This window comes from Bolinopsis microptera, chromosome 8 (genome assembly GCF_026151205.1).
Source record: "Bolinopsis microptera isolate Bmic1 chromosome 8, MBARI_Bmic_1.0, whole genome shotgun sequence".
Classification (NCBI taxonomy): Eukaryota; Metazoa; Ctenophora; class Tentaculata; order Lobata; family Bolinopsidae; genus Bolinopsis; species Bolinopsis microptera.
The window spans coordinates 4474705-4494107 of record NC_087079.1 but is presented as its reverse complement, the minus strand read 5'-3'; the positions used below and the strand labels follow the sequence as shown (position 1 = coordinate 4494107).

The following is a 19403-nucleotide window of genomic DNA, read 5'->3' as shown; positions in this document are numbered from 1 at the left end:
TCAACCGTAAATTGTTAATTAGGTGTTATTTGATAAGAAATAATTGAAGCCAGGTGAACGTATAGAAAGTGTAATTAATGTTACGGTAGCTGCTGAAATAGAAAAAGATATGCTTTCATCAGAATTTTATTAACGCGCGTTCCAAAATATAACGCGATTTCTTGGTACCGCGCCTATTGAGCACGAGCAACCTAAGGAGATTCGTAACCCTGTGTAAATTGTATTGTGTATTCAATAAAAAGAAATACATATTAACAACTCAAATTAAGTTTCAAAATAAAATGTTATCTGATTTACCCAGCAGATTTGCATAATTACAGAAATCGAGCCGGCAGAGATGCAGTACAAGAAGCCTGTAAAAACAAATTCTGCTACAATCAATCATCCTGATGATCGTTCACTATCATAATCTTAAATGAGCTGCCATCTCCGTATTCAATAGTCATTCATGCTGAGCAACGCAAATACTGAAATTAGCCGAAATTGTAATGAAATACATCATTCGTTAATTCTGGTGCAATCCTGTATTTATTTAGCGAATACACGAATATGAAATACTCATTTAAGTACTTTTATTTTCTGGATCTTATCTCATATCATTATCTTATGAATATGATACGAAGCAGGTTTAGAGGAAAAATAAAAATACCTAATAGTTTCTGAATTTCTTCTCCCTCTTGCAGATTTAGTGAAATCTTCTCCATCACGATGTAGTACCTGGCACAGTTTTATCACGTGATAAATATACTGACAGTAATTTAAGTTGACAGTGGTGAAGGTTTCCCTTGTTCCCTCAAAATGACGTTAAATTATTGCCGCATAACATTGGGCACACATAGTTCAACACTAAATGTGAAAAATAAATCGAAAGTAACCTATAAAGAAGTTCTTTAGGCCACGCGACCTCCGGGAGTTTGCTGGGGTCGTCCAAAGCTTCCATGTTAGCTTTCAACATCCTCTCCCACTCCACCTCACTCTCTGTACGACCCATAGCTCCTCCGTCACACCTGAAACTTGTAAATCAACAACAAGATACAAGATATAAGATGTATTGTATTGTGTTGTAAATCACCCTTCAATATATTCTTCAAGGTCAGGTGGGCTGGAATTAACTTGATGACTAAGCAAAAAATGAAAAAGAGAATTTGATCTTGTTAGGCGAGTGTAGTTCATATGGGTAAATTTAGACTTTTGTTTGTTTTATATTCTCTTTGATTGCTAATTGCTATATATTATACGTGATATCTATATATATACGTGATATCTATGATAATTATAATCAACGATCATTTTATTCCGGTTATTTCACTAACGATGTTTCACTGTGGACGGTAGACATTGTCTCATCGTCCTCACCAGTCCCCTCCATCTCCGCCTGGTTGAGCTCCTCCAACAGTTCCAGCCGTGCTAACTCCTTCGCCTCCTCTGCCAGTGCCTGGTCCTGCTCTGATGTTATCTCCCTCGAAATGTCTTGGAAGTTGTTCACTGAAGTAGTGTTTTTATTTGGACTGGTATTGTTGAGGATTCATTACCGAGGGATCAAGCTAGTCGTGAGAAAGAAAATGGACATCTTAAACTTGTTATGCGAACGATTTTTACCAACCCATGATACCAACGAAAATGTTTTTGAAGATGAACGCTCCGAAAAGGACCCAGAGTATGATGTAGAGTGTTGACTCGAACTTGCTGTTGTCTATCCAGAGGTATTTCAACAGTGCATACCACTGATCCATGGTAAATAGTTGGAATAGCGTGATCATCGCTCGGTACAGATTGCTGAAGAGAAAGAGAAATGTTGAAAAAGGCTGAAGTTTTACGAAATAGTGCCAATTTGTAATGTGGTGGACTATGTGTATTAGGTTCACAAGTTACGTACGTTTTGGTACGTTTTGGTGAGTTTGGCAGGGCGTGCTCAGGACAACTGCATCGAGTGCGTCCTCCTCCAGCTCAGCATTGAGTTATCGTTTGTCGGAGTGTATCCCGGAACCGGTGGTGTGTCTGGGTACTGTTCCATAAATCTGCCTAGACCAACTTTGAAACTGTCTAGCAATGTGATACTCCGGAGCTCCGATGGGAGCACGTTGAAGAGCTGAGCTGCTCTAACTCTAAAGCTGTTGTCGTAATCTGTTCTTACCGACAACTGTGCGTTTTTGTTCATGGCTGGGATCTCTGCCTTAATACCATGCCTTTGATGAGACTTGAACTCGAAGCCCGTATCGTTTGGAGCATGTTCATTAAGAATTTTCCATACATGAATAATAGAATAACGCTCTCTCCGCCTCTGAAGGGACATCAACTTAAGCTTCTTCAGCCTGTCCCAGTACTGGAGATCACGGCAGCCAGATATCTTTCTAGTAAAGGATCTCTGTACAGTCTCCAGCTTTTGTATCTCTGTGACTTTTGTAGGGTTCCAGACTGGACAGCAGTACTCTAGCTTGGAGCGAACCATGCTTTTGTATAAAGTCAGCATGACTACTTGTGACCGGTCTCTAAAGGCACTCAATGTCCAAGCCGCCATTTTTCTAGCTCCTTGAACTGTCTTCTCAATGTGAGGACCCCATGACCTACTGCTGCTAACATACACTCCAAGGTCTCTGACAGTTTCCTGTGGTGATATTGCGTGTCCTTTTGGTGTAGTGTATTCAACAGTCTCTGGGTAGAACGGGAGCTCTCTTAGAGCTTTTGATCCATTCAGGGGGTAGTTTACAACCTCAAACTTCTTTTCGTGTAGCTCCATGTTGTTAACACGTGACCACTCGATGACTATGTTGAGATCATCTTGCAGTAACTCCACACTACTCATTCCTCGGATAGCCCCAATCAGCTTTGTGTCGTCTGCAAAGCTGAATCCGTTACTATAGCTAATGCTGTTCAACAGATCGTTGATGTACAGGATAAATAGGATCGGTCCTAGGACTGTCCCTTGTGGCACCCCACTTGCCACTGGCTGGAAGGATGATTTGTGACCTTCAACAACGACTGTTTGTTTTCTGTTTAGCAAAAACTCTTTGATCCACCTTAAAGCCTGACCACCAATTCCGTATCGACCAAGCTTGGCTAGCAGCACTGCATGGTCGACCTTGTCAAAAGCTTTGGCAAAGTCGAGGTAAATCACATCAACTTCTTCATCATTGTTGAGTGATTTGTAGATCTGTTCGATGTGACTGAGAAGCTGCGTCATGCAACTCCTCTTTTTTCTGAACCCATGCTGGTTCGTATTGATCATCATGTTCTCTTCCAGATGACGAACCAGGTTTTTTCTGATTACACGCTCAAATGTCTTTATGATGTGCGAGGTTAAAGACACTGGTCTATAGTTTGCTGGGTCCGTTCTGTCCCCCTTCTTATAGATAGGGGTGATATATTGGGTCTTTAATTCCGCTGGTATATACCCACTGCTGAACGATTCCTGCCAGAGGAGTGTTAGCGGGTCTGCAAGTTGTTCTTTGCAGGCTGTGAGTATCCTAGCAGGAATCTCTCCGTCAGGTGCGGCTGAATAGGGATCCAGTTCTCCTAATGCTTCAATGATATCTTTTCTTGTGAAGCTTAGCTCGTTGAATCCGGAATCCAGTCCCTGAGGTAATCCTTGGCTCTTCATACATTCATCAATATCGGCACTCATAGGGTTACTAAATACCTTCTGGTACTGCTTCTGAAGTAACTCTGCCTTGATACTGGGGTCGTCCACTAATGCCCCAGTCTCATCTCTCAACACCGGGATCGTAGATCTGGTCTTCTGGAGACGCTTGGCATACGAAAAGAAGTATTTGGGGTTCTTCTTTATTGCATCGACTGCCCGGAGTTCTTTTTTGTTCAGTTTCTCAAGGGTCCCTTCCTGTATGGAGTAACACAGCAGTGAAACCTCCGTTTTCAGTTTAGGGATTAAACTCGAGCTAGGATTCATTTCCTGTAATGCACGTATCCTAGCATTCATCTTCCTTCGTCTTCTTTTCATGACATAAACGTGCTTATTCCCTCTTCTCTTTCTTGAGGTAATCTCCGCTGCACTCTCTTTCTTTGGGGAGAACTCCAAGGTAATCTGGAGCACTGTTAGCTTGAACAATTCCAGAAAAGCGTTCAAGTCCTCGTCACAGAGTTCCCAGAGCTTCAGCCAGTCGACTTTCTGAAGGCAATCACTGATTGCCACAAAATCGGCTTTGTGATAGTCAACTGCCCTGAAAGAGTTTGGGTCGATCTTGCTGGTTTCGTTCTTCTTTCTTCCAGTCATATTAAAACCAAGCTGAATTTCGACCAAGCTGTGGTCTGATAAAGATGTGGGGTTCACCTTTACTTCTGCGACATACCTAGGAACATTTGTAAGTACAAGATCTAGGGTGCTACCTTCTCTTGTTGACTGGTTTACGACCTGTGTTAGAAAGTTACGGTCTATAAACTCTATAAAGTCATGACACCTGGCTTCACTTCTTAAGCCTCCATGTTCCCAGTCTATCTCTGGATAGTTGAAATCTCCAACAACGTATATGTCTGGCACCGTTGTATTTTCTGAGATCGCGTCTATTTTGGCTTGCAGTCTGTCTAGTAAGTTCTTCCAGCCCGAAGTATCTGCTCCAGGGGGCCTGTAGACAGTAGCAAAAAGGGTGTTGCATGACTTAACATAACACATGACCATGTTATTGCTTCTATCCTCGTAGTGATCGGTTTCTGTTACCACTAGCTGGTCATGAACATAGAGGAGGCAACCTCCTCCTACTCTCTCTGGTCTATCAGATCTGAACGATTGATAGTCTTTTATCTGCACCTGAGCGTCAGAGATGTAACTCTTTAGCCATGACTCGGTTATGGCTATGAATGGTGGGGGGCAGCTACTTCCTTCGATGATGGTTTCCTGGATGTAGGGTAGTTTCCATCTAGAGCTGCTAGTAGCTGCCGGAGATACGCTCTGTCCATTTAAGAGGACAATGGTGGAAAGTTCTGGCTGAACCACTGTGGTGCCATCATGTACGGGTATGGGATGGGCGGGTGCAGTCCCGGAACAGCTCGAGTTGCGGGGTGGCATGGTAGCTCCGTGGGGTTCAGTTGCTGGGGAATCGGTTGGCGTTGGACCTCTTTCCCCCTCCCGATGATAATCTCGTTTCTCAGGCCATCGATTTGTTCCTGAAAACCAGCCTTCATGTTCTCTATGAGCTTCAATAAAAAAGACTCATCTTGGGCAGTCTTATTCTCTTGGTTTTCTACTCGTGGCTTGTTGATGGTTGGGGGATACGTAGTGTATCCTGACGAAGCAATGCTGAATTTGGGAAGCGCATTTCGTCTGTAGGGCTCAGTAGTATTTTCTACTCGTCTGTAAGTCTCTCGTTCTTCTTCACGACAAGTTCACGACAAAGTATCAAAACTGGTAACAAATAACGGGGCAGCCGCCCGCCCGCCGTTTAAATCTATCCATTTTTAGGGCAAAAAGCATAGTGAAAGCTATTACAGGTAACTTACTCAAAAGCTCCCTGGAATTCGTTGAGTTCAGGATTATCAGTATTGAAGAAGACGACAGCCATGATAGCAAAAATGTAAGCTATAGAGAGAAGCAGAACTAGAATGAACACCATGGACTGGAACGCTTGAAGGATGGTCATTACTATTATCTTCAAACTTCCAAATCTTGCTATCTGTAAAGCAAACTTAGTTTACACAGGCACTGTTCGCGTAACTAATGATCGTGGGTCCTTCGAGTAATATCTTATCCTTTTTCGTGGCGTCAAAGTAGTCTAGAGACTAGAAATAAAAGTTTCACAGTATCGAAACATAGTCTATAGAAACATACCATCTTCAGTGAGCGCAGTATTTTGAATGTCCTGATGTATGCAGCGATTTGAGAGACGACATCGTTATTATCCCCATTATTAGCTTGAGTCATAAACAGTCTTAAAACTTCCGGTATAGCTGACTGAAAATATAGTTCAAAGTGTATATTTATACTAACTTTGCAAATACAATATCAGTTAATTAAAGTTTGGTGAGCTATAATAGCTTGTTTTTCAGATTTTCGGCATTTTCTCGGATATAAAAAATTGTAGACAAGATTATAATCTACTTATTTTAAATTTACCACCGCGCTGTCTGACTCATCTTGAATTATTATTATTTGTAAATTTGGTTTGAGTTATAAACCCATTGCAATGGGAGAAAAGGAATGAATTGTTTTGTTGCTTTGTTGAACACAAATCTTAATAGATTGAACTACACAATTTATGATTATGTGGCGACTTGTTAAAGATTTGATTTTGGTCCTATGAATTATAAACAATAGCAAGTTTTTCAATTCTTATTAATTTTGAACACATTGTGTATTAAAACAACAGGCATCAATCTTTAATTCCATTAATAACGACGCTAAATAATACATATTCTACATCCAAAAAGTAACTATCCTTAAACAATTTACAATACTCTAGCACAGTGTTCTTACACTCCGAATATGTTCTAGCGGTACCGCGACAATTGACCCCCCGACAATTGACCCCCCGACAATTGACCCCCCGACAATTGACCCCCCGACAATTGACCCCTATGTAATTACACTGGGGTCAATTGTCGCGAAATCTAGGGTTTAGTACGACAATTGACCCCCCGACAATTGACCCCCCATGTAATTACACTGGGGTCAATTGATCGGGTTAGGGTCAGGGTCCTGGATCGGCATCCTGGGTCAGGGTCCTGGGTCAGGGTTAGGGTTAGGGTTAGGGTTAGGGTTAGGGTCAGTGTCCTGGGTCAGGGTTAGGGTTAGGGTTAGGGTTAGGGTTAGGGTTAGGGTTAGGGTTAGGGTTAGGGTTAGGGTTAGGGTTAGGGTTAGGGTTAGGGTCCTGGGTCAGGGTCAGGGTCAGGGTTAGGGTTAGGGTTAGGGTTAGGGTCAGGTCAGGGTCAGGGTCAGGGTCAGGGTCAGGGTCAGGGTCAGGGTCAGGGTCAGGGTCAGGGTCCTGGGTCCTGGGTCCTGGGTCCTGGGTCCTGGGTCTTGGGTCCTGGGTCCTGGGTCTTGGGTCCTGGGTCCTGGGTCCTGGGTCCCGGGTCCTGGGTCAGGGTCAAGGTCAGCCGGAGGGTCAATTGTCGGGGGGTAAATTGTCGGGGGTCAATTGTCGGGGGGTTAATTGTCGGGGGGTCAATTGTCGGGGGGTCAATTGTCGGGGGGTCAATTGTCGGGGGGTCAATTGTCGCCCACCCGTTCTAGCACAAGACAGGGTCAGTACAAGGTTCTAGCACATGTGTTCGTGTCTACACATTTCATCCCCGCACCTGACAGTCCCACACGGACACCCCGGATCAGTCACAACACAAGGCTCCTCTCCCTCCTCCGCTTTATACGCCTCATCCCCATCCTCCTCTCCTGTCACCTTCATCTCCACAGTGCTAGTATAACTGTACAGGTTGCACCCCTCATGGCCTCGTGCCCAGTTGAAGTACCCTTTCTCTCCCCAGTGTACACCCCAGCTATTCTTCACAATGACAGCTCTAGGGGTGTACCCCACTATGGTAACAGCGTGGTAGCCCCTGAAGTCAGAGTAACACGTGTCGTCAGCTATGATGCCAGAACTGTACCTAAAGAATGAGTTAGAGACTCTGAACCCTGCTGCTAGAACCCCACCGGAGAGACCGGAGATAACCTTGTGTTCACCTGATCCGAGGAATGTGTAACCGGTTAGTTTAGCAGCTATTAGACCGTTGTGGGTGGAACTTACATCACACTTTCTATCAGTACCAAGGTAAGGAAGAGCACTCTGTGTAGCTAACCGACCTGACTTCACAGCGTAGTTCCAGGGTGTTGTGACCCAGCCGCCCCGACATGAGTCGTACGACTCCGCGTAGGCACAGTCCACAAACTCCTGCTCTGAGAACTGCTTTAACTTACCTGTGACTTGGGCGTAGACAGTCTCCATGGGTCCAACAGCAGCATAGCTCCAGCAACTCCCGCATTTACCCTGGTGTTTGACTCCTGTCACCAGGTCCCCACTTCTCCAGTCCTTCATTTCAGCTCCGTCTTCAGAAAGTTGGAGCTGGTTTGTGTTCTCCGTGGTAGAAAGAGAATGCAGCAGAACAGAAGATATGTTCATACCCAAATATTGTGATTTCTCCTCTGAAGTCAGCACAGAGAACTGATTTAAATCAGCCCCCCATCGGTTCAACTTGTTGTCACGTGATATATCCTGCAGTTCCCTCCGGAACAGTCTGACTCTCAATCCTAGCTCGCTGGTAGGAAACTGGTTTAGGTTAAAGTGTGTGGAGTAGTCTTTAAACAGATACTGAAGTTTAGTGGAGCTGTTCAGGACGCCACTGTAGTCGATATGGCCTGCTGTTACGCAGCAAAGCAGCTGTAAAACCAACAGGTACATTTTAGAGTTTGAGAAATATGATGGTTGAAGAAATCGTAAGACTGCGCTTTTAAATTAAATGTAGAAAACAATTGAAAAACATTGTAGCAGATCTTTAGGAAATTAGAGTAAGATTTTGTATAAAGAATCGCACCTGAGGTGTCAAATCATGTCGGTTAAAATTTGATTATATTTAACCGCCCTACCATCTGCCGACTTGATAAATTAATCAACTTGACGAACAATCTTACCATTTCAGCGTTGCGATGTGTTTTTATTGGGGACAACTACTGCTACATTACATAAAACGCCGAAGTAATATTTCAACTATAATGCCTTTTACGGTTTTGGATTTTTATGATTTTGTCTCTACTAAAATACAGTATTACTGGTACTTCACCCATACTAAAATACTAAAGTACTACAGTACTACTACAGTACTACTACAGTACTACTACAGTACTACCACAGTACTACTACAGTACTACTACAGTACTACTACAGTACTACTACAGTACTACTACAGTACTACTACAGTACTACTACAGTATAGTACTACTACAGTACTACCACAGTACTACCACAGTACTACCACAGTACTACCACAGTACTACTACAGTACTATGTGTACAGTACTACTACAGTACTACTACAGTACTACTACAGTACTACTACAGTACTACTACAGTACTACTACAGTACTACTACAGTAATATATAATTTAAATTAAGGAAACCGAAATGGAGCTACATGAAATAAAGGTTTTCTTTTCAAACCCTGACTTTATAAAACTTATGTAATTATTAAGGTTCTTTCTGGGGCTATAACATTAGTTATATATGCAGATCTATACATTCCTGTAGTAAAGTACATTATAATTATAAAATATACATTCCTGTACAGCAATAGCAGCAAATCTGGGGAAACTTGGTGGACATTGACTTTTTTCACACAATTTGAGTATGTTGACTTCAACATTATGTTGCAGCTCATTGTGGTTAATCTCAATGTTGGAGTGATGTTTTTCTGGTGCACAAAACACTGCAGTACGGTTATGTTGAATAATTGTGGTTAATGGGTCATCTATGTGGCCACTATGGTGGTTAAAATACCAGTTTTAGGGTTAACCACCATTTTGAGATATGATATTATGAACTGAATAGTCATTATATTGAGATCATATCATGGTGCAACTATTACAAAAGTTTTCAAACCTCATGGGGGGCATTTTGTGGTCCTAATGGTGGTTAAATTGAAGATGAACGGTGAGCTATAAATATTGCTCTGATTATAGATGTATAGTGTTGGTTGTTCATTTGTGCATGGATGATAATTTTTTATCACAAATGTGCAATTTAATAGTATGGTTGATTTGAGGTGGTTAATATTCGTAAAAAGTGCTAAAAAGATGGTTAAAATGTCAAAATTTGTTGTTAACCACCAATAAAAACATTATTAATGATTTTAGTCAACATTTTATGGTCAACAAAGGACATTTGAAGGGTCTTGATAAAAGTTATCAAGAAATGTTGTCATAAAAGTGGTTAAAAGGGCTATATTACTTGCTAGGCTGTTGAACAAGGCATCTATTAAAGTGAAAATTAACCACAATATGAACTTCAGATAATGCTTTGCTATCCAAATGAGTGTATATTTGTTCGCAAATGCACAATTGACCCCAAGTTCATGCATTCCGATCAATGTGCAGCTAAGGTGGTTAAAATGTCTCGAAAATACCCTATATTTGCACTAATTAACCATTTTTAGAGCACATATTAGCTTTGTAAAGCTATAGCTGGCCATGCTACATTATCTAGATATAACTACCTGCTCATTTATATGACCAGAAACATTGCTGAGTCCTATGTTGCGTCCATCATGGTTAATAAAGGTCTAAAATTGACCAAAATCAGTGTTTTTGGTCGTTTTAACCGCCATACGGCCACACATTTTGTTGCATTATCTTTAAAATCACTTATTATCCTTCAGCTATCTCTCATAATCAAATATCAAAACAAAATAAGGCACCAAAAGGTCAGATTGTGCTGAATAATGGTTAATTTGTGATGGCTTCTGTTGACCGAAGGTCCAAAATCAACATGTTTTAACCACATTATGGCCACATCTAAGGTTTTATGGTATTGGGACCATAGCCAAAAGTTTTGGGCACCTGGATGGTGTACTCTGCTTTTGGAATTACGGTGATATCTCAATGCTGTGCCATTCCAGGTGGTTAAGTACGCGCGCGCGCGCACGCGTACACTTTTGGGGTTTTTTTGATATACCACAGTTGGTGGTTAACCGTTTTACATTACACCTTCACTAAAAGTATTGGGCACTCTAGTGGTGACAAAATATATAAAGAAATTAAGCATAAACTAAATATGTTGGCCTACAGATGGTTAAGTACGCGCGCGCGCGCGCACGCGTACACTGTAACATAAACACATATAAACCACTCCACAGACCACATTTATTACCCTTTTTAATTTCTTTCTTCAACTATGTGTCAATGAACCGTTTCTGTTCAATAATGACCATCAATTTTAACTGTAACACTCATATCTTCAGTGTAGTAAGGGTTTGAGTGTTAGAAGTACAAACAAATGTCCACTAACAAATCAGTCATATTTCGACTACTTAACCACCTAACTCAGCACCAAAATGTTCTGGGATTTATTTCGTTGCACTATCATGAAGCTATGACATTTTTGGACCTATGTAAATATTCAGATTACTAGAATTCATAATTTGTGATTTTTAAGGGGTGGTCAAATGCTTCAAAGTGGTGTATTTCAAAGTTTCCCCAGATTTGCTGCTATTGCTGTTTAGTAAATTACATTATAAACTATACATTCAATTCCTGTAGTAAATTACATTATAAACTATACATTCCTGTAGTAAAGTACATTATAAACTATACATTCATGTAGTAAAGTACATTATAAACTATACATTCCTGTAGTAAAGTACATAAACAGTAAACACCTAATAAGTGATTAGTAAGTACATAATTTACGAGTAACAGATAATGATCACCTGACAAGCTTACACTCGCTCCGAATGATTGTAAAATGTTACATGTAACAGTACTACCTGTTACTACATGTTACAGTACTACTGAGATGGGACCCGCGAGGGTTACTACCACTAGTACCAGGGTTCAGGATAATCCGGTTACAGATCGGTAGACTGATCCAATGGTCACGTGAGTTTTATTTCCATTAAACGGTGTACCACATACCAGACACTGAGATACAAGATAGGAAATTGTGTTAAAATTTAGATACAGGTTGTTATATTGTGGTCCCTACTGCAAAAAAACAAAATTTTAGATGAGAATCTGGAAAGATGTGTGATGTTTTGTATCCCTGTTACGTATGTTAAGTAATCATCAAGGGACCTTTGAGATATAATATTAATTAAGCCAGTCTTGGTATTATATGGAGGATGAAGGAGGTTTGGAATAGCTCATGTAATGTCCGCATAATCTCATAATACCTCTGCGCCAGCGCGAAGTGGGCTAACGGAGGGGAAGGGGCGTCTAAAATGACGTAATCTTATGTAAATGATCCCCAGAAATATTTTCTGCCGTCTTTATTGTGGCTCCAAAAAAGCTAGCATATGACCAAGGGATTAAGCCGCATCAATGACCAAAAATGATCGCTTTATTCCACGACTAATGGTGCAGCACGAGTCAGTTTATCTCTTTTTATCCTATACCTAAAAATAGCCCTGCTTCTCTGCTTGAATAAACCGGTCAGATTTTAGATCATTTTCCTTTTCTTGCCGCGCGCCAATAGCAGCCTCTCAACAAAAAATATCTGAGCAAAAAACTACATTATATTTATTATCTATATATTTATCTATATATTATAAATATATTTATTATATTATCTATATATTTATCTGTATATTATGAATATATTTATTATATTATCTATATATTTATTTATCGCAGCTGCCCTCAGAAGCACCCGGATTAACTTGAATAACCCTGGATTAGTCTCGACGATGAGCGTTCCTTCTCCGGACAAAAGACTTGGTGTATTTTGAATTTGAATTTAAATATGCGTATCTAGAGTGAGGGGCCTTGTTGCGGTTCGGTCTAGTAAGCTGGCATCATGAATAACAGCTGTGATCATTAAAAATGACTGCCACCAGCAATAATGACGACAACTCTTTAGCTTAGAATAATATTTTTATTTTGCAGTAGTCTAACTTCAACTCTTCAAGAGTTTTATAAAAACCGAGAAGAGGTACCATTTCTAAAAAGGGACCGTTCGTTTCGTTTGTCCAGCAAATTGGTCCGGATTCTCTCTCTCTCTCTCCTGTAAAGAGAGTTAGACCGATGTGACAGTATTTCTTGTGACAGCTGGCTTCATCCTCTGGTTTAAAGTAAATCCAGACATATCCCAGATAGTTTAAAGGGTTAACCTTCATCTTCCTTTACACCAGTGGGCAGTGGGCCCCATTAGACGTCCATATAATGACGTATCCTCGATGTAGATTGTAGAAATAGAGTAGGTTCCATGACACAAAAATGAAAAAAAGCTTATCTGCCCCAAGATTTTCATTTTCTCTTGCATGGAAATTGATAGGGCTTAGATAAACTGCAGCTAGTAGTTATTCGGACAAGAAATCTGAGGTTTGTGATTGGCTGAGCTACTACTGAGAGCGGAGAGGTGTATTTATATTAGATTTACATTTAGTAATTTTAAAGGTCACCACGACCGTTATTTCTACAGAATGAAAACCGCTCGTATAAAACTTGGTTTCCATGAGTCTATATAATACGTCTTGGACGAAGGGACACTCAGGGCGCTATAAATGTAGACTGAGGTCACTTGTCAGATACCTCTTTGACGAGAACAAGTCTTTAAACCAAGCTGTTGCTAATGTTACAGTTAAGCAGGAAAAACCGGCCTAAAGATTACTCAGCTGACTGTTAATATTATAAAGTGTGTGAGATCATCATATTTTGGAAATGACATTAGGCAACCCTTGCTTTAACAGAATAATGATCCTTGCTTTTATGTCTACGTAGAATCTGTTTCTCTTATCGGAGCGTTAGCTCACGCGACAGCTCACGCGACTAATCTCGCAGCTCACATTTAAAAGGACTTGCATACAGAAACCATTAACTATTCTGTCAAGATGCTTGCGGGCAGCTTAGACGAGCCAAATAAATCATGTGTTATTCGGACCGAGCTTGTTTTTAAGTTTAGCTCAATTTTGCTAATTCCAACTGAGCGAGTTGTTTGTTAAAATTATGTTTAGATTTTTAAATAGTATAATTGGTGTCCGCCCTATTAGTTTTAGGAAAACTCCCTGTAATGTCTTATGACTTATACCCACGCTTATTTTTTGTCACAAACGCTTATTCTTTGTCACTCACTAACTGGGTTTAATGAGCGCAGAAAAACCCTCATAAAGTTTAAGATTTTACCAAAAGTGCCGCACAACCAAAACGATGTCTAGCAACCAGCATTCAGATTTCAAAACCACCTCCAAACTTCAAATCACCACTTAGTACATTATACATTGTACAACACATATCACATCAAATTCCGAAAACAAGGTCATTATATTCCTTATCTTGGCTGTATAATTATGAGCGTTACGTCGAATTTGGTTAAATAAAAGCTGAAATGTCGGCATCGCTAACAGATAACTAACACGTTGATTATTCTTAACTTAGCTTAAACATATCAGTAATTTTTGCTGGCTTGTTTTTCACCATCTCTAGCTAAGCCTACTTGACAGAAATGATGTCAGTTAACTATAATTTGTGATTTCTCCTTCTAAGAGTACAATTAGGGAACTTATGTCTAGTTATTGTAGAAATGTAGGTTACAAGATCCGATGGTATTGACGTTGATCAAACTGACGATCAGTTTGGGGATAATTCTCCAGCTTTCCTTCGCTGATTTTCTCGGTAAGAGAATCTAAAATTAGATGTTTTATAAACTTATAATCAGAGGTAATACCAGGCTAGGCCCTCCAAATATTATTAGAAATGCTTTATTAATTATATAGCTATAGGAAATTCTTATCAATGATGAAAGGGTCTTTCGAAAAAATAAGAAAAAGGATAACACGGGACCCGATTGATAAATCATGATCATAAATTCCAATACCGTTTTTCAACTCAGAGTGGAAGGTTCCCAAGACGAAATTTTCTTATGACCAGCACTTAAAAGATTTGGACCAAACCACACTTGCCTCAACAGACTTGGTACCTATCAATAAAAAGTCTATTCTACTGATGAAACTAGAACAAACAGGTCCCTACGATCCAAACGGCGGCAATCTAAATATATGTTTCACGTTATACAATCCAGATGGGAAATATCTTGCCTTCGGCAGAATTTACTACAGGTAAGAAAAACGAGCTATGTTGTGGGCTATTGGAATTATTTGTTTATAGAGGAAAACTTCATTCTGATGCATAATGCTTATGTTAAAAATAAGAACTTTTAAAATTTCGTTAACTAGTGTACTACACAGTTTTTATGAGTACGACTACGGCAACCTACATGGTGGAATAAGAATTGGGATTGCAAAACGAGATTTCAGAGCTTATAGTGTATTTTACAAATACATGGACAACATGGTCGCCTGGAACTTTTCTGCAGAGTCATATTGGAATAATGTTATTGTAAATGGAAATATGGAAGTATTTACTCAAACGAATTCTGGAAGTTTCGACCGAGGAGAGTGGATTGCAGCGGTTAAAGAAGCTACCCAAGTCATTACATCAATAGAGAAAGGGCTGAGTTATGTAAAGACTCAATACAAACGCGTAACGCAAGGTTTTACAATAACTTAAATTGTATCATTTTGTCGCTTCGACATCTAGACTTAAACTGCAGTCATTTCAAATCAAATAAATCACTTTTTATTACCACGATAATAATGATGATAAGGATAACACTAACTCCCTTATCCACTAGGAGAGGAGGACTGTGTTAGTTACCCTGACAACTGCATAGCAGCACTGCTAGGTACAGAGAATAATATCATGCAGTCGCTGTAAGATACAAAGGAAAATATTAAAGTTTAAAAAAGGCTAATTTATGTTGGGGTAGTAGTAGTAGTAGTACAGGTGGTACAGGGGTACCGGTGTCCGGTGTATTGGCGAGGTTAACGGCAGGGCAGGGAAATTATTTTCAACCCACGCGCACGGAACAAAAAAATTAGAAAAAAAAATAGAACGTAAGGAAAAACAGCTGATTAACTAAGATATCGTCAATATATCATTAGAAACTCTAATCTCAGGATTAACTCTACCTTTCAGGATAAAACATCTCAATCTGTTCTGAGTCGAAATTTTGGATTATTCGAAGAAAGGTAATTACATAAACGATTATGTTTGTTTGCTTATAATTGATACCCTAATTTATCCTTTTATCATATTATCGTTAAAATGTTGATCGTTACTAGGTGTTGTAGTTGCTGTGGTGGTAATTTGTTTTTGTGAAAGTTGTATTTACCACGACAACTCATGACATTAAACTCAGGTATAGTACGATGATAAGTGAATATCTGCAGCGAAATACACTGGTTACGACGGTGAACACCTGGTGACGGGAGACTCTGACAGTTTGGTAATCTCATCAGACGACCTTATTGTCAGCCAGATTAATGCGCCGAAATGACATTTGTTCAATCTTTATGTGATTGAGATCTTCACAATATCTTCACTCTTTGAAATTAGTTGGTTAACTTTGAATCGGAGTTTGGGATCTAGATAAATAACCTTGTTAAATTTTTACTTTTTCTACCATTTATTTTATTGAACTTTGTTAATTTATCGAACCAACTGATTCTATTAAAATGTAATCAATTAAACTTTCCGAATTTGGTATTGTATTGAGCATTGAATTGATTTATACAAACATATTTATTTAATGACGTTATCACGAAATTATTACGCCTTTTAATTTTATAATCATAATTTTAGGGGAGGACTGTTTAGTGTTACTGCTTCTCTTCCAACCGGATAATATCCAGATATCAGCTTATCAAAACGTTCAGAAGAGAACATAACTTTGAATTTCGTCAGGAATCAAATTATAAAATTACGTACTATAATAATTTACTATTTAATTAATTTTATATAATTACATAATATATCAACAGTAATTTAACGTACCACAACTGTGACAAGAAAGTCGAAAATGTTCCACCCACTGGACCAGAAATCAACGAAGTTATCAGCCCACTTGAGCAGGATTTCAAGTACAAACATGTAGAGTGAAAAGAGATCAAACATCTCTAGAATGGACTGGATGTGTGCGTAAACCTCTGGAGTGCTGGGTAACTCTGTGTGATGCGTGTGAGTGTGTGTGATTAGTTGAAATAAAGATTGTGGTGTGTTAAAATGTGCGATCTTTGAGATAAAAAGTGTGATTTACTGATTTAGTACCAGAATGTGTGATTTAGTGCCAGAATGTGTGATTTAGTTCCAGAATGTGTGATTTAGATAATGTGAATTGCTTCTTACCTGACTGAAGGCCCATGACAACAGAGTTACCGATAATTAACCATAACATGAAGTACTGGAACATGTCATCTGCAAATTATAGTAAAAAATTAGTTGTATAAAATTACCCGAGTTGAGGTACCAAGTTTGTCATAGGATGAAAGTACTATAATGGTTCTATCGTACGAAAATTCTATGAAAATGAAAACGAAATTTAGATGGAAGATAATTACTTTCGACAATCCATCTACACCACACAGCCAGAGGAAGTCTATTTCTGTTCTGAACGTAAAGCAATCTTCTGTCGATCATATTAGACTCGGCACGTTCCGACGTCTTGTAGATCACAAAACTTACCGGCTGCGCCGGGTTCTCTATCATAACCCTGTTTCTGATACCGTTATCTGACGAAGTATGTAATTATGTAAAGTATGTAAAGTATGTAAAGTATGTAAAGTATGTAAAGTATGTAAAGTATGTAAAGTATGTAAAGTATGTAAAGTATGTAAAGTATGTAAAGTATGTAAAGTATGTAAAGTATGTAAAGTATGTAAAGTATGTAAAGTATGTAAAGTATGTAAAGTATGTAAAGTATGTAAAGTATGTAAAGTATGTAAAGTATGTAAAGTATGTAAAGTATGTAAAGTATGTAAAGTATGTAAAGTATGTAAAGTATGTAAAGTATGTAAAGTATGTAAAGTATGTAAAGTATGTAAAGTATGTAAAGTATGCATATGTAAAGTATGTAAAGTATGTAAAGTATGTAAAGTATGTAAAGTATGTAAAGTATGTAAAGTATGTAAAGTATGTAAAGTATGTAAAGTATGTAAAGTATGTAAAGTATGTAAAGTATGTAAAGTATGTAAAGTATGCAAAGTATGTAAAGTATGTAAAGTATGTAAAGTATGTAAAGTATGTAAAGTATGTAAAGTATGTAAAGTATGTAAAGTATGTAAAGTATGTAAATTATGTAAAGTATGTAAAGTATGGTAAAGATTAGAACACTAGTCACTACACTAGTGTGTCACTAGTAACACTAGTAACTACACTAGTGTATGGTAAAGATTAGAATCATGACGGCGCAATAAAGTAGAGCAGTGTCACTGTTCATGTCAGAATGTAGTGCAGTTCTAGCTCATTATTGTTGGTACTTGGTATGAAGTTGGTCTCTGAGAATAGAAGTGAGATTGTGCAGCAGGATATTTTATTTTAATTGAATTATTCTTAAAAAGGTGTTGCCATTTTAAGTGAGCTCCTAAGTGAGCTCCCAATCTTCTTCTAACCCATAATGTCGTTGGAGTTGTGGACGGGAGCCCGAACTCTGCCACCGGTTAAAGTGTCATTCAATCGAAACTCGTCAATTATAGCCGACCTGATATCAGGAAATGGTGTCGTCATATATACAAGGTGTTTCAAATTAAATTGCCTTTTGTACAATACTTGATTTGAGAAACTCATGATCATGCGAATAAAATCAAAATAAAAAAGAGCTTCTTTTGTGTGTTTCCCTTCGTATCCAAATACAATATATATTAAGTCAATATATATTGAGTCAACAATCACATATAAATTATAATTCTCAGTGTTTTGCACGGGTTTGTGATGCGAACACAGTTTAAAAAATACCATCAGCCCGCAACTATTATTGGCAACAATCTTCCGTTAAATTACTGACCTGAAGAATATGGCATTTTTGGGAAGCTCTTCGAAATTGTCAAAGTAGAGTAACTTCTTAAACTTTGCGGCATCTGCAGAGGGTTGCTGAGTTGCTGAACTTGTCATGGCTTGAACACAGAGACATGTTGTGATAAAATGAGATTTTATTTTGAGGGAGGCGATGCACAATAAGCACATATAATATGCTTTAACACGTGACTCTCACCTGCGCATTTTAAGCACAAAGCACACCTAGTCAAAACTCTTATAATTTGTTTCAAATAAGGTTCTCCAATTCTGATTATGATTTCAGTGACAATGCTGAATCCTGCCCAATTTAAACTGGATAATGGAATATGGATATTGATAATATTTCCGAAGAACAATTTCCCACTGTGCTGACATGATCAAATGGAGAATACTAATGCTACTAATTAAAACCCAAAGAGTACGATTCAAATATTATCAATTAATGCCATAATCAAGATCAAATATAACTAGTGCAATTACAAAACATTATTAGTATAACAAATTAAAAACAAAACAAATTAAAGCTAACATTCTCAATGACAATATGATATAAATATTGAGCAAAAAGTAAATTCAATATCGTAATTATGATTGAATCTGAAAACCTTCTCTACTGATCCAATTATTACCTTCAATATTATCCAGTAAGTTCCTGTATGTTTCGATTCCGATATTTCATCCATTTTTGTAAGGCGAACAGCTCCTTTTTAAACATCTTACTCACCTCACTTTTCCTCAACTCGTAACAAGAGTTAGCGTGAACTAAAGCTCTAGTATTTTCCATGCCAATGTGGTCGTAAAACTTTGTTTTCTGTTTAGTTTTTTCAATGTCACAAGTCTCCATGAACAGTTGGTAAAGTTTTCGTGGATTTTCATCAGGCATGTGATCCTGTAGGCACTGGTGGTGCTCTATT

At 38.7% G+C, this 19403-nt stretch overlaps 1 protein-coding gene across 1 annotated transcript; it reads right to left on the bottom strand.

The window, feature by feature from the left end:
* Window positions 1-251: 251 nt before the first annotated feature.
* LOC134819968 (cation channel sperm-associated protein 2-like) lies at window positions 252-18596 on the bottom strand. The gene is made up of 12 exons (XM_063830133.1): window positions 18479-18596; window positions 18087-18175; window positions 17037-17207; window positions 16825-16893; window positions 16474-16643; window positions 5777-5899; window positions 5449-5621; window positions 1604-1776; window positions 1314-1485; window positions 876-1007; window positions 650-717; window positions 252-467 (listed from the first exon to the last, which is right to left on the bottom strand). The coding sequence occupies exons 1-12, from the start codon at window positions 18583-18585 to the stop codon at window positions 436-438; spliced, it is 1479 nt and encodes a 492-aa protein (XP_063686203.1). The 5' UTR covers window positions 18586-18596; the 3' UTR covers window positions 252-435.
* Window positions 18597-19403: the final 807 nt, after the last annotated feature.

What these genes read in the sequence shown, in the direction of transcription:
- LOC134819968 (XM_063830133.1), bottom strand. Translation starts at nt 18,585, where the DNA reads ATGACAAGTTCAGCAACTCAGCAACCCTCTGCAGATGCCGCAAAGTTT. An exon ending in TGTCATGGGCCTTCAGTCAG is followed by an intron (nt 16,644 to 16,824) that starts GTAAGAAGCAAT and finishes CGCATCACACAG; the next exon opens with AGTTACCCAGCACTCCAGAG. An exon ending in AGAAATTCAGAAACTATTAG is followed by an intron (nt 468 to 649) that starts GTATTTTTATTT and finishes GGCTAATTTCAG; the next exon opens with TATTTGCGTTGCTCAGCATG.